This window comes from Esox lucius, chromosome 10, assembly GCF_011004845.1.
Source record: "Esox lucius isolate fEsoLuc1 chromosome 10, fEsoLuc1.pri, whole genome shotgun sequence".
In the NCBI taxonomy this organism is placed as follows: domain Eukaryota; kingdom Metazoa; phylum Chordata; class Actinopteri; order Esociformes; family Esocidae; genus Esox; species Esox lucius.
The window spans coordinates 14,406,866-14,428,060 of record NC_047578.1 but is presented as its reverse complement, the minus strand read 5'-3'; the positions used below and the strand labels follow the sequence as shown (position 1 = coordinate 14,428,060).

At 44.4% G+C, this 21,195-nt stretch overlaps 1 protein-coding gene across 10 annotated transcripts in view; it reads right to left on the bottom strand.

The window, feature by feature from the left end:
• The window catches only part of ptprua (protein tyrosine phosphatase receptor type Ua), a 169,718-nt gene that overhangs the window by 25,011 nt on the left and 123,512 nt on the right, over positions 1 to 21,195 (bottom strand). For 5 of the 10 annotated variants that reach the window (XM_029122724.2, XM_020050293.3, XM_020050298.3 and 2 more), the window contains exons 13-21: positions 19,741 to 20,032; positions 17,145 to 17,181; positions 11,608 to 11,746; positions 10,554 to 10,583; positions 9,971 to 10,131; positions 9,026 to 9,213; positions 3,989 to 4,061; positions 3,615 to 3,691; positions 3,402 to 3,473 (exon numbers count right to left, since the gene is read on the bottom strand). In XM_029122724.2, the coding sequence (XP_028978557.1) occupies positions 3,402 to 3,473; positions 3,615 to 3,691; positions 3,989 to 4,061; positions 9,026 to 9,213; positions 9,971 to 10,131; positions 10,554 to 10,583; positions 11,608 to 11,746; positions 17,145 to 17,181; positions 19,741 to 20,032 (1,069 nt within the window). The remainder of the gene's footprint in view (positions 1 to 3,401; positions 3,474 to 3,614; positions 3,692 to 3,988; positions 4,062 to 9,025; positions 9,214 to 9,970; positions 10,132 to 10,553; positions 10,584 to 11,607; positions 11,747 to 17,144; positions 17,182 to 19,740; positions 20,033 to 21,195) is intronic. The other 5 variants (XM_020050296.3, XM_020050297.3, XM_013135583.4 and 2 more) reach the window with 3 other exon arrangements.

Below are 21,195 nucleotides of genomic sequence, written 5' to 3'. Positions count from 1 at the left end.
GTTCACAGGCAGGGAAAGACAACCAGTATACACACAGAAGTGCCTCACCGAGATTTGCCTCCGGATTAGCTCCTGACTGACGTTTAAGATGGCGCCAGTTTGATCTTTGGCGAGCCGTCACATCAAATTTCCCTGTACGTTCATGTTGTTCGTCTACATGTCTGCCCAAGTTGCCTCATCGCTCATAGTATATGAACGCCAAGCTCTCCTCGATATTCTTGGCAAAGTGGTTCAGGTTTCCTGGAGATCGTTCCTGCCGCAATCCATTCATCTCTCTGCCTCGTACCTATTCCTTCGGATCCAGCACAAACAGCGCTGTACCTGCCGGTTAGACCTCACTTTCGTAAGAGAGGAATCGACCACTTTAATTTACGCTCATCGGCTACAATCCCATTCCAAAGAATGGTGGCAATCCTGTTATATTCCATCTGGCCAAACACATCTCCGTTAAAAAGGCCTTGGTAAATGCAAGGTCTATTTCGAGCAAAACTTTTATTCTGAATGATTTATTTATATCTCATGAATGAGATTTCTTGTTTGTGTCTGAGACATGGCTTAACGTCGGTGAGTTAGGTGCTCTTTGTGAACTTTCTCCCAGCAACTGTGATCTTTATAGTTCCCCTAAAATCGCTGGTCGTGGTGGAGGGATTAGCAGTTGTTTCTAAAAATCGTTAAGTGTCGCACTGTGTCAGTTGAAACATACCAAAGTTTTGAAGTACAGCTGATCAAGGTGGAACTGTCCAGTCCAATGCTATGTGCGATTGTATATAGACCTCCTAAATACGATAAGGATTTTATCCAAGATTTCTCAGACTTCATATCTTCTATTGTACCTACTTCCGATAATCTTCTGATTATTGGCGATTTTAATATTCATGTTTGCTTTCCAGCTAAGCCTATGGTTAGAGAGTTTTTACAACATGTTGAATTATTTAATCTCACTCAGTCAGTTATGGAATCTACTCACCAGCTTGGCCATACACTAGATCTTGTTGTGTCATTTGGTTTTCCTATTTGCAATCTTGAGATAGATGATATTTGTTTGTCTGATCATAAACCTGTTGTTTTTAATGCCACCCTTCCATGCCTACTCCCTAAACGCAAACTGCCAGGCAATTTCTCTCTCTTTTAACCCTTCCACTGCCAAACTCTTTTCAGAAGCTTACTAGGCTTCTCCCCTCATCAGCAGTATTGAGTCTCCCTCGAGCCTGAGCACAGAGGGCTTAGTCACTATGTTTAATTCCACTTGCTATGACATCCTGGATTCTGTTGCTCCTTTTAAAAAGAGGGGAGCAAAAGCTAGAACTCAGCCCTGGCTAAATAATGTTACCCATACTCTCAGAGTGCAGAGAGGAAATTGAAAAAGGTTGCAAGTGTCATATGAAATTCTGAGATGTGGTTTAATTCAATATCAACTCTCTGTTAAAACAGTAAAAGCAAAATATTTCTCTGATATTATATCGAACAACTGTAATAATCAGAAAGTCTTGTTTAGTGTGATAAACAAGGCTTTACATCCGGTTGGTACTGCTTTTTCTGAAGCGACTTCTGAGACATGTCTTTCTTCACTGGCAAGATAGATGCTATAATATCTTGCATCTTACCTCCAGATCATGACACCTCTGATTTAGCCACATGTTCTGCTCTTTTTAACCAGTTTGAACCTGTATCTCTTTCACATGTGATAGACATAGTCTCACACATGAAGCCTACTACTTGCCCCCAGGACACAGTTCCCTCAAGCCTTTTTAAAGAAGTGCTGGACACTATTTTTCCCAGTATATTGTCCATAATAAATAGCTGGCACTGTCCCGTCATGTTTTAAACATGCAGTGGTCCATCCTAATCTTGATTTAACTGTCCTTAATAATTTCGGTCCCATTTCAAAATTGACATTCCTATCAAAAGTTCTAGAGAAAGTAATTTTTTCTTTTTAAATGAAAATCATATTCTGGATAAATTCCAGTCAGGTTTGAGGGCACACCATAGCACCATAGATTGTTGTTTAGGGACAATGAAAACGTTAATACTTCTTGATCTTAGTGCTGCTTTTGACACGATTGATCATCCCATCTTTCTAGACTGTCTTAAACTAGAAGTTGGCATTCAGGGTACTGCTCTAAAGCTATTTACTTTATATTAAAGAGACAGGACATTTTCTGTAAATATTGGGAACTTATTTTCTTCTTCTGCATCAATCAACTGTGGGGTACCTCAAGGCTCTGTCCTAGGCCCTATCTTATACTCATTATATATGCTTCCCTTGGGCTCCATCTTTCAGAAATATTATTGCCCTAAATGGATCAGCACCCTCCTATATTTCAGACCTCCTTAGCCGGCACTCTTCCTCAAGGACCCTTAGGTCGTCCAACAAACTGCTTTTGTGCGTTCCACAATCACGTTTTAAGTTTAAAGGAGATTGTGTCTTTTCTGTTGCTGCTCCAAAATTGTGGAACAGCCTACCTTTATATATTAGGTCCTCTACTAGTAGCAACATTTTTAAATCCCACCTTAAACCTATGTTTTTTCTTTAGCATTTGAGTCTGCAAATGGGTTCTATTTATGTTTGTTTGTCATGTCCTATAAATATGTTTAGTTGGCTATATATTTTGACTGTACAGCACTTTGGTTGACATAAGCTGTCTTTAAATGTGCTTTATAAATAAATGTGTCTTTGACTTTGACACTTTCACACGTAGATACACATTCATTAAAATGTATTCAGATTCTAGCTGACAGTCCCTATAGACTGGAAGAGTGGGCTGACATCCTTAGGGCTTATTTACATTCTTAGAGAGAGATTTAAATGCTAGATAGACTTATTTTAGTTTGCAAAATCATTTCCATAGCGCTTGGAGTCTTATTCGATATGTCTCGGAAAATGGAGAGTAATGTAAACATGCCTTTAGATGCCCAGAAACCCCACCTGTTGGACACTGTTACCCAGGTTTCTCATTCGCTTCCTGTTAGTAGTCCACTAGCAGTTAGTCTGCAGTACACTAACTGCTGCTTGAAATAAGTACAGTAAGACTACATAACACAGGAGTCTCCTTATCACTCAGGACAGCATGTATATAGCTGTACACAGCATATTGGTGTACAATACAGTAAGGATTCTGTGAGAAACAACATTACCAAGCAGTCAATTCTCCTCAAGCACTTCTCTAGGACTGGGTTAGATACACAGCTGGCATTGGATGGATTGGAGATGAAAAGAACAGACAAATAAATTGAAATTAGCATTAGAATATCAGACACACTTTTTTAACGGCAGTTTGTGGTAGGAGGCTGATGTCTGCACTACATTGTTTTCACACAGTTCTCACATTGCAAAAGAGGAAAGCCAACTCTCGTGCACATGCTCAGATGCTGTGTTTATGCTAACGAGTGCAGCCCCTTACATCATAAGTCACTCTGCAATATCTTTGGATCCCACAGCTGATCGTATGGCTGAGTCTCAGTTTAAGGAACAACTGTTGGCAGAGACAAAGTGAGACAGCGGAGAGGGGATTTGAAAAAGGTGGATAGAGTCCTTAGAGGGAGGGAGAAAGTGTAAAAGACGGGGACAGAATGTTAAAGAGGATATAGAGAGAGCAGGGGAGAGGGTAACTTACGTCGATGTAGTTAGCATTCACATAGTCCGAGTTGGGGTCTGCTAGGAGGGAGTGTAGCTTGACTCGATGACGATCATCTATAAGGGAGAGATCATCAACAAGAGAGATGGATTTCTATGTCACCGCTATTTAACCAGGAAATCTCTTGAAGGGTGTATTCGCCTTAAGTTAAACTCTCCATAAGATGTATGTTCTCCTTGAGTTATATTCCCTGTGAGCAGTTTATGTTCCTTGAATTTAATTCTCCATGAGAGGTTCACCCCCCCACCATAGGATAATTGGTTGTCAATAACAAATGAAAGAAGGTTATAATTGTTACACTAAACACAGCTTTCAAGCAAATGCTCCAAAGCTAGCGGCTAAGTAGTACTTACGACCCAGCAAACTGTCATGTCTCCCTTTAGTCTTGTCTTTCTTCTTAGTAACATCCCATCCCTCAAAGAAGCTCTAAAACAGAAGAAACAAGTGTTAGCAAAGACTTGGAGAAATCATTAGCATACAGATGAGTCTATAAATTCCAAAAAACACCCGCCATCTCAGAATTCTCTGAAACTAGAACACACACACAATTATCATTCCTGAAACCTTGTTTTTTCCATGTATTTATTTATTTTACTGCTTCCTACAAGAGCATCAAATGTGTCGGACATTGAGCTGTCTTCAAAACATTTCATTACCAATAGAATCAAAAGCCATTTTAAACATTTCACTAAAACTGACCTAGTCTAGCATTCATATCAAGAGTGAAAAATAAATAACATGTATTGCAGAACCAATCCAATGTCTTTGGGGTGAGTCAACATAGCGGTGCAGTAACAATTTGCCCACAGGCAAGGTCACAGGTTTCCAAAGCATTGGGCTCATAGCCGCCCTTTGGTCCATAGTTGAATCTAGACTAGTGGAGATGTTTTTAGTTATAGAACCCGCAGACACATTCATGATAAAATGGACTGTGTTGTACTTTGAGACAAGCTTGAGTGTACTATTCAAATTAGACAAAGAATCTTATTCTACGTAGGCCCTAAAATAAGACATACAACAATCCATAAAATGGTGAGTAATTTAATTGTTGTAATTTAAGTGGTTTATTGCACAAAGAACCAAATATAATGTCATTTATAATCAACTCTTTGGCCCACGGTGTTGTAGACCGACTACAAATTGCTTAATCCTCAAGGACTAATGTCATGCTACTGTAGGCTGTATCATAGAAATCAAAGCAATATTAAAGGGAACATTTTATGGGATTTGCTGCATTGCTTTGTTGGAAGGGCACCATGATAGGCCTAAATTATGCATATTCTTTAATAATAATATAATGTAATAATAATGGGTTATTGGCTACTGTCTAAAATGTATCATAAAGAGGGCGCGGCACAGAATAGTCACAAGTATCCACTCAGATGTCAGGAAATGTGCTTACTGGAAAAAAAGAGAAAAGGAATAATTGCGGAGTGTGTCCTTTCTGTTTAGGCCAACAAAATGATCTTTGGTAAACACAGATGCATGAATTCTGCCTTCACGACCATGTTGGAAATAATCCACAGCATCCAGTATTCCAATCCAGAACTAATCATCATAGCAGAACAGTAGACAACCAGACGCCCTGCAGTTCTCAGTCAAACTTAAAACTATACATTTCCCAGGGGTAATTTGAGGTTTGGTCTTGTTCCAAGTCATTGTATTCTTCCTTCTATCCCATCGCAGGGGGGATTTTCCATGGCAAGTGACAAGAAGCACTTCCAATCACTCTTATGGAACCACTATTTAATTTGTCATAAGAATGGTACAGCAAGACAGCACTGAAATGAAGACAGTACGCACTATTAAACAGCAAAAGAACATACATAGTCTGATGACAATGCCCTTATAGGCAAAACTTACATAATGATTCAAGTTGGCCAAAATGAAACATTGAATATTCATTGATTCTTCACTGAATCTTGTTTGTAGCTTTTGACCATTTGTTTTGATTATTTGATGTTTGAGTCTGACATTTTATTAAATGTATTGAATATTACATCAATCTTACCATTTGAAGTCATGGATTTGGGTGCAGATTAACTTCTCAGAGAACCAGTTATACAGAATTTGAACTAACCAATTTCAAAATGATATTGAGATGGTGGGTGTTGAAATTCTCTTTGTTGTGCTTTTTGTGGGGAAATGAAAGGCCATATTATGTGCCATTGGCTGACTTAAAAAGCTCACAGAAATAGCAAATAGCTTGTACCATCTATTGTTATGACACTGGTGATACAGTGTCATCAGACTCAAATCTCCTTAAAGGGATATTTTGTATTTATTTTGGTCAAAGTTTAATTTCTGAGATTTGTTTAGTTGTTTAGTTGCACCAAGACATAAACAGGAGTGGTCGGAATTGGTTTTTTTCTGTAAAGAATATTGGTATTTTTTAAGAAAAAGGACTAGCTACTCCAGCCGCGCTACACTGCCTGCGTTGTTCATCTCACTGATGAAATAGAGTAGGCATGTCATCTCTTGCTTCTCTACACAGGCTGCGTCTCTACACATACTAATACAGATTAAATCAACGATGTAGCATTACACAGTGGCGTCAATACTGTTTTAGCCTTGAGAACCAGGCTCCCTTGGAATTTGGAGACGCACGTGGCTATGTGAAACTAGCAGAGTTGGTTCTGAGAGTTTGGAATTGGTTCTGATACAAGGGCAAAGCAGGAAATAAACTCAGTTTGACTGATACCCATTTATGATGGTGGAAGGATGTTTTGGCACTGACATGGACCTCAAAGACATTAGTGCTCACGCACAAGTTAAGACGCCAAGTAAATCTCCGAAATTGAATAAAACAACAAAATAACAGGACCAAAAGTGTTTCAGGACCATTCTAACAAAAACGAAATACCACTCTAAGTTTCCCAACGGAATGTTCTATGAGTAACATCCTCATCATCAGCACTCTCATTCCTTTTAGTCATGACAAATATAGTCATGACAAATATATGTAACGTTGAGGAGAGGCAGAGACTGAAAGATGACCCATGGCAATGAGGGATGTTTCTGGCCTTGAAGGGGAAGGAGTAAACAGAGAGGAGGCCATCAGAGTTAAGAAAAGGTAGGAGAGCAGGGAGAAAAACCAGGAGAGCATGAGCCTCGTTTTCATTTGCATGTAGATTGGGTCTGCGTGGAAATCACATGCTTTATAACATGTTGCTGTTAACATGCTCCGTTCGTGACAGATGTTTATGGTCCCATCCACACAACCTGGCAGCACAGCACGACATCGGCAATCACATCTAAACTGATGTTATGAGAGAGCGAGGGGAATGATATAGAGAGCGCGAGAGGAAATGAGAGCAAAAAGCGGGACAGGGAGGAGAAGGGGGAGAGAGATTCCGTGACGAGCGCGTTTCCAGACGATGGAGGCAGCGGCGTCGTTGCGTCCGTGTCCTTCGCAGCGGGCCGGACATTAAGTCGGGGTTTATCTCCTGGCCGCATCACCGAACACATTCACCAATCCCGACCTGGTCTTACTGAAACCCTCAGTGGCAACCAACCAATCCCCACACAGGACCGGTGTCTGAGGGCCAGGCCGCCTGCAGGCCGGGGACGGAGACAGGACAGGAGCAGCATGCCGATCAGAGGATTACACCTGCGACTCACACCGCCACAGGTAATACCACACCTAATCCCACTAAGAAAAGACACGCTCCTTTCCACCGTACTCTCTGACCATCTTCCCATCCCTTCCTCTCCCTCTGGTGCTGTCCTATGGTCTTTCCTTCTCTCCCTCTAGTGCTGTCCTATGGTCTTTCCTTCTCTCCCTCTAGTGCTGTCCTATGGTCTTTCCTTCTCTCCCTCTAGTGCTGTCCTATGGTCTTTCCTTCTCTCCCTCTGGTGCTGTCCTTTGGTCTTTCCTTCTCTCCCTCTAGTGCTGTCCAATGGTCTTTCCTTCTCTCCCTCTGGTGCTGTCCTACGGTCTTTCCTTCTCTCCCTCTGGTGCTGTCCTACGGTCTTTCCTTCTCTCCCTCTGATGCTGTCCTGTGGTCCTTCCTTCTCTCCCTCTGGTGCTGTCCTGTGGTCCTTCCTTCTCTCCCTCCCACTCCCACCTACACACTACTTAAAGCAGAGCCTGACTAATAGAAAACCAATCCATAGACCGTCTCTCTTTAGCCCACTGCCATGCATCACGTCCTCAGTTACTGATAGTCACAATGACATACTTGGGATTTTTTCTACCCGGAAGCTCTAAGGCCTAAGAAATACTCAATGGAGCCAGCAGGCACAGCTGGTTGAAATTGCGTCGACTGGTTGTAATCTGGTTTGGAATGATTATCCTGCTGGTCAGGAGCCCTGAGAAAAATCAAGAGGCTGGCATCGAATGTCCAAGCAACTGGTTGTAATCTGGTTATAATATCTGATCTAAGCTAGAAGCCCTATATTGCCATTTGTGAACTCCCACAATCCATAGCAGCAGGCCTGATCAATGGCCACCCTTGGCAGCCCAGTGGGAAATAAGGGTTATGAAGTCCAAGCATACACATGTACACAGACTCACGCACTAACGTACACACACACACACACACACACACATCTCACACTGATCCCTACTCCTTTTATTTCTCCAGGCGACAGACGGAAGGAGTGATGGAAGCAGGATGGGAGAGAGGCAGAGGAGTGAGAAAGCGACACAGTATTGATTTGAGGAGGGTGAATTTGTTGAGCCCTCAGGGGGTTGGATTAATGAATGGAAAAGCGCATCTGGAATAGTGAGGTTTGGATTCAAGAAAAAATACAGGATAATGCCAGCAGGCACATAGAGGGATCTTTCAGTAAATCCCGAAAATAAAACAAATGACTTGACAGCCATTTAATTAATGTACTCTTCAAATAAACAGAGGCAGTTCTGGAATAATAAAAAAATAGTTGACAGAGCTATTGGATGTTTACACAGAGTCCTGCTTACGAAATATATCCTTCCAGCAGCAGCCACCTCAGCACACAAGCCATTAAACCCAGAGATTTGAAACTGCGTCACAATGCTTGCCCCCTATGCTTCCTGCCTCCAAAATTAGATGCTTTAATCCCAAAGGATACGCCCACATGCCATCTCCATCTACATTCCTCACCCTCTCTTTCTCACTTTTTTTCCCCCCACCAATGGTTGAAGATGGCAGAAATATTCATCAGAAACACTTTCTCTGTCTACGCGCAACCCCCCCCATCCCCCCCCGCCCCCAACTCACCTCGTACTCCTGTTTGAAGCCACCCCCCCCCCGCCCCCAACTCACCTCGTACTCCTGTTTGAAGCCACCCCCCCCCCCCGCCCCCAACTCACCTCGTACTCCTGTTTGAAGCCACCCCCCCCCCCCGCCCCCAACTCACCTCGTACTCCTGTTTGAAGCCATATCCCCCCCACCCCCCCAACTCACCTCATACTCCTGTTTGAAGCCATACCCCTCGGCTGTCTTCATCTGGTTGATGTGTTGGAGGAGGTCGGCCACCCTCACGGCGGGGTGGAGCTGACCCGTGTGGTACGGAGAGCTCTTCCTACGACAGTGGCGGCGGGGGGAACCGCCCAGGAGGCTGCTGGATTCATTCACAGAACTCCTCTGCTCACCTAGGGAAGACACACACGAGCACGGAGAGCACACACGCAACAATGGATAAATGCGCGCGCGCACACACACACACACACACACACACACACACACAAACGGCTCAGTAACTGACTGTCAACCTTTACCCACTCAACTGATCCTCGGCTCAATCTTCCAGGCAGCTCATGGAAAGAGGCATATCAATAAGAAGACTATGCTCTGACATATAATGCTATATTTCAATTCAAAAGAGGTTGTTTGAGAACACAAAGAGAAGTTCATATCGCAGAGAGCAGATGCGGTGAGAAACGGACGGAAACTCACTGCGAAGTAACAAGGCCAGAAGTTCACATGAGAAAGTGAAGACGGGGACGTCTTATCTGAGCAGTATGGTTTCACAGGGCCCTGTGTCATCTGACTGGAGCCTAGAGCCCACCTGTTGTACAGGGCCATTTAAGAGGGCAGACGGTATCCTGCAGAGCCCGCTCGATGGCCGGGATCATGAGAGCGCTCTACCGCCTGGCCTTCTGCACACCGCCTCGTAGGATCAAGCACCCCCCCCCCCTCCCCGTTCGCTCCCTCCTATTTCTCTCTTCCTCTCTCTTTGCTCCCTCTTAGGGCTAGGGAACAGATTGTACTTGTTGAAGCGTTAGCCTAGAGAGTGTTCTGGCTCTTCTGTCTCTCCCTGTCCCTGTAGGGGGGAGGGTTTAGCCTACAGACCAGTGCACTAGCTGTGTCCTCGTCTCTGTGCTGGCTGACGGCATTCTGGGTTCTTACTCCGTGTGTTGCAGACGTGGGCGTCCACGAAGGAGTTGGCGGTGCGCTCATCCTGCTGCAGGGTGCTCTGCTCCGTCATGCCACAGTCCAGAGAACCTAACTTCCTGGTCTTCTCCTGGCGGTACGACATGGCTGCCTTGTTCAGGGCCACCTTCTTCCTGCTGCACACGGGGGAAGACGGGAGAGACAGAGAGGAGGCAGAGAGGAGAGGGACAGAGAAGGAACGTAAAAAGGGGAAGAGAGATCGAATTACGGAGATAGCAAAGAGGAGAAAACGAGTGGAAAGAGGGAGGTTGAGGAGATGACAAATTGGAAGGAAGGGGGAAAAAAAAACGTGTGATCGAATCGAGTAGGGGAAAATAAAGAATGATTTGGTGAGAGTAGCAGGAGTCAAAGAGAGGGCGGGGGGCGGGGGGGTTGGGCGGGGGGGCGGAAGAGGAGACTGTAGAAGTGTATAGAGGTGGAGGTGGATGAGATAGCAATGTTTATCTTCTAGAAGTGTCATCTTCCAGGACTAAACAGGGCAAGCAGGGGATGATGGCGCCAGGATGACAGAGGGCGAGACTAGGGAGGAGTCACTTACGGGTAGTAAGAATAAGAATAGAAGTCCCTTCTGATTAGCATGGGGAAAGGAGAAGTAGGAGGAGAGAGAGAGAGAGAGAGAGAGAGAGAGAAAGAGAGAGGTGAGAGGTGGGGGCCATGGTTAGCGAGGTGGCCTCCAGCAAGGCAAAATGAAAATGTCCATTATTAAATGTCCAAATGTAAATTTATGGCAGCAAGGCAAACGACCATGGAGGAGCAAATTCCCACACAGTCCAGCGGTGACATTTACCGGGTTCCCAGCTAAACAGGAGGTTTGTCACGGCAGAAGCAGCACAGCCCCACACACAGTTATCAACCAAGATGGAGTTCTCTCAACATTCTGGCTGCCGTGGGTTGGCTGGCCCGGTCACCACTGCCTCAACGTAATAAACCAGTTTTGGTCACTTTTCTCCTGCTTGGCAGCCTAACTCCCTGACTTGCGAACCGCCTCTGTGGTGGAGAAATCCCCCGAAAAAGCAGCAACAACCGGCCTCAGGCAGCGGAATGTTATGGCACTTCACGAAATATTAGACTTAGCTGAGCATTACGCTCCTAAAATAAAGTAGAGGAGAGGGGCGGAGGGACGAGGAGAGGGAGATGGAGGTGGACAAGGAGTAAAGTAGAGGTGCTGTCTAACGCTGAGCCTATTTCCAGGTGGAACCAGGCCAAAGACGCCGCGGAGTATATTCCAGTCTCTGGACTAGGTGTGTGCAGCTAATAAACAGCAGAGCTTGAAATTAAAAAAAGGACAGCTAAAACATAAAAATTTTTTGGCGACTTCAAGGTGAATGCCTTGCCATGTGTGTAGTTGTGCAGGAAATACACTAGCCATTACCTACCTAACTCCTAATTTAACTGAGTTGGATTGGAACCAGCCAAAGGGACACACAGAAATGCCTTCCCTAATGGGGCATTTAGTCACATGAAAGCTTGTGACAGACAGCAAAGAGACATCCGAGGATAAGCCCCATCGTGGGCCGCCTCAACCATCAAAATCACCATCACTTTTACACACACACACACACACACACACACACACACTCTCATTAACTTACCCCTTCTTGAAGACGATGACGATAGCTCCCAGCAGGAGTATGAGGACCACCAGACCCCCAGCACAGGCCCCCAGGATCAGACCCATGTCCTCTGCATGTTGGGATACCTCCAGGGCCCGCTTATGGTCCTTGCAAGCAGCTACAGAGAGAAGACAGGACGGGGGGGGGGGGGTGTTACGGTGTTTATATGACGAATTCGACAAGTTCCTACGTTCCCGTACACAGTGTCTTTCATTAATCAGGGCTCAAACCCCGCGTACTGGCGGTGTGGAAGAACGCCCGCCGCCGCCGTACACACACGGTACACACGCCGTCCACCGGGAACCCCCCCCGAATTGGCCTCATTGCTTAAATATAGCAACTGACGATCAGAGATCCCAACATGGGCGGTTGGAGGAGGAAGGCTGTGGTCTACTGTACTCGTGTTCCTCCTGTTAAGCCCGGCCGAGGCACAGAGGTATTGCGGGAGTCTGACAGACTGGAAGCGACTGTGAGCTGGGTTATCAGAGTAAAAGCATGTTATTATCCCTCCCGCACTGACACGGGGTATTAAATCCACCTGGGTGGATACAGTGGCGGGGGGGACGAGACACAGGGAGGGAAAGATAGGGAGCATGAGGAGCTCTGGATTTGTTCCATAATAGGTGAGAGGCTTGGATAAGAAGGAAGCTTTTAAGCAGCTAACTAAGCAGCCACAGTTGGTGAAGCCAGTGTGAACAGCTGGGCTGACTTGGCCTAAGTAATGTTCCAGAAAACACGCTGGTTACTTCAGCTAATAGCTAGCTGAAGGTTCATTCAGACAGCCTCGTTCTACCCCGCACATCTGTCTCAGCGAGTCCGTTGTGCTTCTTCTGTTTCCATCACAGCCATAACAACAGCGCGAAATCTCCCCCGTGATGAATTTAGAACTCCTGTGGTGTCGATTTCCAGAAGTGTATATTGCCGTTATGAGACCAGAGAGAGAATTGGTTGAGCATTATTGTCTTGTACCCCCGGAAGTGCATGCTTAATTAAGAGGTCTTCCCTCTGATGGGTAAATAAAGAAGAGGGTGATGAAATGTTCTATATCTAACTGGAGGTACGTATCGAGCCAATTATCTACCGCTTTCACCATCCATCCATCCCTTCACCTGGATGTGGTCCTCTATCGTTTGGCTCGCTAGCATTAAAATCTCTCTCTCCACCAGTCCCTGGGAGTGCAGCACAAACAATTTGGATGGCATCCATGTACTATTCTCTCTCTCCCACTAAGGCATGATATTTTGGGTCAGCAGGGTGGGTAATTTTGTCTGAGCCTTAAAAGCCTGTGCAGGAACACGAAACTGTGGAAAACAGAGTGTGGCCGGCTAAATTCTGGATGGCTGATGATTGTAGCTCGGCTGGCTGAATAGCTTGTGTGTATGTGTGTGTGTGTGAGTGGCTAGACGTATCACTCACTTCTTACTGATTCTATGGAAAAGTTCAGAGCACTTTGCGCTGCTCTGAGGCAGGGAGGACGGCGTTGAGGCGGAGGGAGACGAGGAGAGAAATGTGTGCATGTATGTATGTATGCATGAGAGAATGTGTGTGGGAGGGAGGGAGATTAGAAGGAAAGCAAGAGGCCCGCAGGGAGGAGAGGAGGATTAGAAATAAAGGAAGGACAGACATTTTCATCTTCATCTGCCAGTGTTTACTGTGTAATTAATCAGATATCGTGCCAGTGTCAGACTGGTGCACCTGACGTGATGCCTAAACGGTGACAGCCCTGCCGCTGTTCCTTTCTCTGTCTGTCATCCTGCTTCACGCTTGACATGACCCCTATCCTTTCATTACACAATCACAGAGAGAGAGAGAGAGACAGGGGGAAATTATTTGAATGAGAGGGACATTTTATATACAGTATGCGCGAGTGAGGGAATGTGTGAGAGAGAGAACAAAATAATGTGTAGAGTGTGTGAAGGAGATGGGCAAAAGAATTTCTGTGAAAGAGAGACCACATCTACAACCTCCAGACTCAAAATAACATGCTTATCAATTCAACAAAGGTAAAATAGTTGCATGCTTCATTGACTTCAAAAAGTTAGACTCACATTCAGCATAAAGGACTTCCACAAACTCATCCAAAAATGAATTTGAAGTGGATGCAATGATATCATTAAACTAATGTACCATGAAAATAAATGTTGTGGTAAAATTGGTCAGAAAACATTTGATTCTTTTATACAGAGGTGGGGGTCACCCAGGGCAGCAATTTAAGCCCAAAACTTATGAATAAACATACAGATGAGTTTGCAAAACATTTATAGGAATCTACGTCCCAGTAAAAACTGCCATTTTGACCAACATTCATCACACCAACACTATCTAGCTCAGTCTAAACATCAGAGCTGTTTGTCTTTTTTCAAAACATTGGCAAAGAGAAAAAGAGCATAGTACTTAATAATTACAACAATAAACAAGGTAACCCTCCAAATAGAATGTACTGTGAAGTCCATACCAACCAATCATCCTGTATCACTATTAGAGCCCAAAAAAATATATCATAGAACAAACCACCCACAAAAAAAATATACGGAAAATGTTTTGGGAATTTGAGAAAAACATCCTAAACGTATACAGAAATCCCACCAATCAAGCATGCAGGTCATAGCTAGAAAGACTTCCACATCTACTAAACAATGGAATAAGGACATGCAGAGTCTGGTACAATCAAATGAAGAGTCAGACTTGCACAGAGCGTTTACGAGTCTCCGCCCAGTGAGTGAGTCCTTAAGAGGACCGACAGCACAGAACATAATCACATCAACACGTATCCTATGATCTGGCCACAAAGGCAAAGCTTAGACAGCTGGAGGTCAATCAAGAATGCAGACTTGCACTACTATTGGAGGAACAAATGGAACACTATAGAATATTAGAAAAAGACTTCACTGAAGCTGACTTAGTGTGACAGACCCCAAACAAAGGAAAATATTAACTAAACACAGAATTATTGATCATGGCCCGGCATTGAAAACAGGATGTCCTAAAAATGGAGAGCTAGAAAGTGAACAACACTTTCTAATCTTATACTCAAATATAGATTGGTGTCACATTTTATAGAAATAAAAATAAAGATAAACTTTATAAACTAATTTATTTGAAAAGATCCTTGCCACAGGTTAAGACAAGAAACAAAACATATTTTTTTCTCAATTTACAGTATATTTAGTAATGTGCACATTTTATTATTTATTCTAAACATTAATTGTATTAAACATGCTCTCGGATATATGCAACATTTTGCACAGATTGCATTTTGCACACAGACTTGATGAATGGTTTTGGTCAATGAAGGTTTGCATGCTAGATATGGAAGAACAGCTTTTATTCAGTACAACTGGAAAACATATAGATTTTTATTAATCTCATTAGTATTGGTATTATGTCCCGTGATATTGTGGTGTCACATATCATACAGTAGCAGTGAAAACAGTCATTATAACTTATTGTTTCACTTGGCCTATTATAGCCAGGAGCAAGGCCATGTCTGACTTCAACATACCACAGCTTCTGAATACTCTGTGGCATCCTGGCATCCTCCATCTACCCGAGATTCATAAAGATTCCATTTATGGAGGTATGCCAAAACAAATATTAGTATCAACTCAATGTTCATAAAAACGACAAAGGCAGAAAAAAAACGCCATTCAAGCTGTGAATGTTTTGGCAGTCACAGGCTACACTGACAAGTCGAGACTGGCAGCCAAACGTGTAGCATCTGTCATCATGTTTTCATTTACAATGTGTGATTATTATTATTTCACGATCCAGAGTAGCAGATTAGATTAGATGTCCTAAATGCCCCCTGTCTGATGATGTGTAAGCAGTCCACTTAAGATGTGTTTCAAAGCCACTGATGACTAAGTGGAATTTCCTCATTAGCACATTCGGAAATGTGGAATGCTGCATAGCAAACGATTAACAACAACCATTCCACTAGGCAACTTTTTTTTTTTTTTTACTAACACACAAAAGTGTTCGCTTTCACCTTGCTTTAGGCGACTGTTTCCTGTATCTGTCAACAACACTGACCCATACATTTAGACTACTCTGAAAGCAGGTTTTCATTTGGTGTTATAATGTACAGCTCCAGAGAAATTAAGAGACCACTGAGACCATTTAGAAATTCAACACTACTGTGGTTTGATCCTTGGGGTTTAAGGCCGGGTGTCTCTGTAAAGCACTTTGTGACAACTGCTGTTGTAAAAAGGGCTTTATAAATAAATGTGATTGATTGATTTGATTGAAATTTGACCACTGCACCTTTTTCTTTCCTTTCCAAAAAAGTAAAAAAGGAAGGTTCTGAGAGGGGGACAGAAGGGTTCAATTTGCAGTTGTCTCTTCATTTTAAGACTTCCTTTTTTTGGAAAGGAAAGAAAAAGGTGCAGTGGTCTCTTAGTTCTTTCCGGAGCTGTATATATATTTCTTCCCCGTTTACAATTCATAAATTGGGTCCATAAATTTGCAGACAAGATTACGCTTCACACTGCAGTACTCAAAGGGGCGGCTCCTATGAAAAGGCAATGTGCGCTACCTCGGAGGGTAGCACTTCAAGAGCATGATTTGTGCAAATGCGTAATACAAAAGAATACCCTCGAGTATTCTTTGATACGTGTTGGAAAATATCGTTTACAAAAGGCCCTTAGTCGGGTTCCGATTGACCAGTAAATTCAAAGCCATTTTGTTAAAGTGTTTATTGTTCTGTCAGGTACACATAAACTTCCCATTTTAGAAAGAATACTGAATAGCAGGCCATAGAGAGAAGGACAGAGAGACAGAGCGAGGGAGAGAGAAAGGAATATAGATAAATGAAACAAGAAGGCCATTGGACCCTTTTCTCATGAATCTCTCACTACCATCATGTCACCCTCATCTACCAAATGAAGCATATTAGATATACTGTATGCTGCTGAGAACCATTCATGCAACACAGTAAACACACACACACACAGGTCATGGCTACTGACAATAGCAAGGAGAGCTTCAAGTATTGGTGATTGTAAAAAGAGATTGTAGGGCATTTAGGATGAGAGTAGCAAGTGAGAAAATGTAGAGAGAGTGTAGGCAGTGAGAGAATGTAGGAAGTGCGAGAAATAGAGACAGCAGGAAAAGAGTTTGAGAAATACAGAAAGTAGATAGAGGATCGAAATATATACTGGGCTTCCTTAAGTGCTCGCTCGCTCTCTCTCAGGTCAGACACAATGCAATAGGCAGACGAGAAAAATACTATAATTTTCTCCCTATCGGTATTGTGCAATCTCGATCTGATAGCCTCCAACTTTCTTTTTCTCTCCCTCTCCTTTCCTTCTATTTGTTCTCTCATACATTTCCTGTTTTACAGAGGAATGACAGGAAAGATTTGTCTTTCACACCGCATCTGAGTTTTAATGAAGCATTCAGAAGCATAAAAACATGTCGATATTACTGTGCCAGGAAGCATTGTTAACTGCTTCCCAATGCATGACTCTCCGTGATGAAGACGGAATAAAGCAGAAGGAGATCAGAACACACTGTACCTTTACGAGCAATCCGGATGCAGTTGATTCTTGTCTCCTGCAAGAAAAAAACGAGAGGCTGATTAACATAGGGAACCTACCACCTGATTGAAGTATCTGTTACATTAGCATAGGCCAGGTGAAAGTGAGTCTGTGTCTTTGATAGGCACCTTGGCCCTACGTATTGTAAAGAGGAAACTAGCCAATTAAAAACACAGTCGGGGTAGAGAGTAGATGACATCTCTCAATATAATGAGATTGTGAGTGACCGGACCTCCGTTCTCATCAACAGCATCGGGTGCCCTGTATGGCCAACATAACACGCGCACACACAGCACCCAGTCTCCCCCGGTGATGCCACAGACACATTATCAAATTAAGATTAGCACATGCTAAATCAGGTTTCATACGAGGGGGGAAATTATGATAATCTAATTTGTGCTCCGAGATTGGAGTCAGAACCCCTTCACCCCAGTACCTGGTAAATTGCCTTTTTTAATTGAAAACCTGCATGGAGTGGATCTCTCTGTCCCTCTACCTCTTAGGCAAGAAGGCAGAGGTTGGATTTTCCCATAATTCATCTGTTATTACGGGGCCCACCTGGTGATATGTCATCTTGTCCCCTATCAAGGTTGGCCTGCCTCAGAGTGTATGACTCACAAAGGATCCAAAATGGTATCCAGTACTCTATAGTCCACTATTACAGAGCCTGGTGAAAGTGTAGGTGTTAGTGTCAATAGCTACAGAAACCTAGGGACTTTTGATAGCATGGCCCCGACTACAGTCAGTCATTTGTAGAATGTTCCACGGTTATGCCAATATGCCAGACACGATGAGACTGACAAGCGGCTCGAGCCAGATGACTGTGACGGATGATAACTGGGGGCCCTACGCTGAAAGGAAATTAACTGCGTGATCCCACGGTATACAGTAAAATCAAGAGGCCGCAGATGACTAGGCCATTCAATGTGTTTTACAAATAACCACATTTGAGATGGTAGCTCTCACAGGGCATATAATGAAAGAAGAAGAATCTAGATGGATTGTAATATTCCCATGACGTTATGAGCGGTTCTATACAGATGGAGTAGATTAGTTGCTGAGAGAGCATCCCATTTAAACCAGGTAAACATACCACTATAAAGTCTACACAGTCATAATGACACACACACACACACACACACCCACACTCACCCACCCACACAGTAAATACAGCTAAAATCCATTTAATTGGGTCTTAAGGGAGGAGGGTGGAGTCATTGGAAATGTAAGCCATAGACGTCAAAAGCTTTAGTATTGGCTTTAATGATCGATACTAGAGGCAACACAAGAGACTGCAATCAGAGTGTGACCGGACGACAGCGACTCGGAGGGTCAGCCCTTGACCGTATTGCCAAGGGCAGTTAGTCATACCAGACTCACAATCTATAGCACATTATCCCAAGCTGCTACATCCAGCAGCCACTTAGCCAGCCTGTTTGACCGGCCTGACATCCTCCAAATCCTTTTGACCAGTTCATAAATATATAGTTATCCGAGTCATTGACCAACACTGGGTGGACAAGACAGTAGAGTAATCTAGTCCTACATACACTACATGATGCATGATAACCATCTCTCTGTTTGAGAAGCTGCAGCCAGCCAGACCATGCACATTGGCTTCACATGGTTTTAATAATTTAATCAGCATTTACTTTAGTCACACATGGGCCCAGAACTTTCCATTACTACTGCCAAGCGCCTCGGGTTCCACGCAACAAGGGCGCCCACTATTCCTATTTTTTTTATAATATATTTTCTCGATTGGCAAAAAATGCTAAGAAAAATGTATTAATTAAAACATTGTTTAAAGATGCTACATAATATTACATGATGTTATTAAATCCTGGAAGCTTATTCTATAAAGCAACATGGAACTGGCATCTGAATATAAAAGTAGCCTAACAGCATTCATAAAAGTAAGCCTACCCGGTTACACCACCTGACTAGTCTACCAGGCTGAAGCCTACCCGGCTACACTACCTGACTAGTCTACCAGGCTGAAGCCTACCCGGTTACACCACCTGACTAGTCTACCAGGCTGAAGCCTACCCGGCTACACTCTACCTGACTGGTCTACCAGGCTGAAGTCTATTTAAAGCTGATTTGTCTGCTTGTCACACAGATTGACTGTCTATTATCAATCTGTGACCTTAATAATCCAGGTAGAATACAGTGCAGCCTACTCAATGATTGATAACTATTTAAACATTAATTCCTTCGTTAAAAGAGCAACTTCAGAAGTTATCAGCTGAACTGTAAAATTCTGTATAACATGTCTACTTCTCCCTAGGCATACTTTGCTTTTTGGCAGGCGTGCCTATGAGATGGAGGAAGAGAAAGAAAGCTGGGCAAAAGGTGAGAGTAAACTGCAGTTCTATGTGCCGCCCATCAACCCCACAGGGACTATGCCTGTGAGTGCCCATCTGTGGCCAGATCCTTTTGGAGAGCGAGACAGTCCCAAGGGACCTTAAAGAAAGGGACCTTAAAGAGAGTCCTAAGGGACTGTAACTCAGCTTGCTGAAACCGTTTTGCGTGTTCGGCAGAGGCTCCGGACCTTTCGGTCTTCCAAACTCACCCCTCGGAAGTTGCTGGTAGCCTGGAAGAAGACCAGGTAGTTCTTGGAGGGGTCCAGAGGGCTGTTCCAGTAGCCATTGTAGGTGTGGTTGTCACCGACGGTGAACGGGGTGGCCTCAGGGAGACTGCTGGGGGGCAGCTCGGCCGTGTAGTAGTGAGGGGCCCCCTTAGACAGGGCCTCCCCATGGGACGCCGGCACGGGGAAGCAATCTGAGCTACCGAGCTCTCTCCTTTTCTTCCTCTTCCTCAGCCGCCTGGAGCCGTCCTCTTCCACCACCACCACCTGGTAGGCGCTGAGGGAAATGAGTGACAAAAGGATGGTGACCACTAAGGGGGGGGGGGCTACGCAGGGGCCCTTAAGGGGTGACCCCTTCTCCTGTTACTGTGAGTGTACCTGACTAGTGCTCCTCAGCCCTGTTACTGTGAGTGTATCTGACTGGTGCTCCTCAGCCCTGTTACTGTGAGTGTACCTGACTGGTGCTCCTCAGCCCTGTTACTGTGAGTGTATCTGACTGGTGCTCCTCAGCCCTGTTACTGTGAGTGTACCTGACTGGTGCTCCTCAGCCCTGTTTCTGTGAGTGTACCTGACTGGTGCTCCTCAGCCCTGTTACTGTGAGTGTACCTGACTAGTGCTCCTCAGCCCTGTTACTGTGAGTGTATCTGACTGGTGCTCCTCAGCCCTGTTACTGTGAGTGTATCTGACTGGTGCTCCTCAGCCCTGTTACTGTGAGTGTACCTGACTGGTGCTCCTCAGCCCTGTTACTGTGAGTGTACCTGACTGGTGCTCCTCAGCCCTGTTACTGTGAGTGTATCTGACTGGTGCTCCTCAGCCCTGTTACTGTGAGTGTATCTGATTGGTGCTCCTCAGCCCTGTTACTGTGAGTGTATCTGACTGGTGCTCCTCAGCCCTGTTACTGTGAGTGTACCTGACTGGTGCTCCTCAGCCCTGTTACTGTGAGTGTACCTGACTGGTGCTCCTCAGCCCTGTTACTGTGAGTGTATCTGACTGGTGCTCCTCAGCCCTGTTACTGTGAGTGTATCTGACTGGTGCTCCTCAGCCCTGTTACTGTGAGTATATCTGACTGGTGCTCCTCAGCCCTGTTACTGTGAGTGTATCTGACTGGTGCTCCTCAGCCCTGTTACTGTGAGTGTATCTGACTGGTGCTCCTCAGCCCTGTTACTGTGAGTGTATCTGACTGGTGCTCCTCAGCCCTGTTACTGTGAGTGTACCTGACTGGTGCTCCTCAGCCCTGTTACTGTGAGTGTATCTGACTGGTGCTCCTCAGCCCTGTTACTGTGAGTGTATCTGACTGGTGCTCCTCAGCCCTGTTACTGTGAGTGTATCTGACTGGTGCTCCTCAGCCCTGTTACTGTGAGTGTACCTGACTGGTGCTCCTCAGCCCTGTTACTGTGAGTGTATCTGACTGGTGCTCCTCTGCCCTGTTACTGTGAGTGT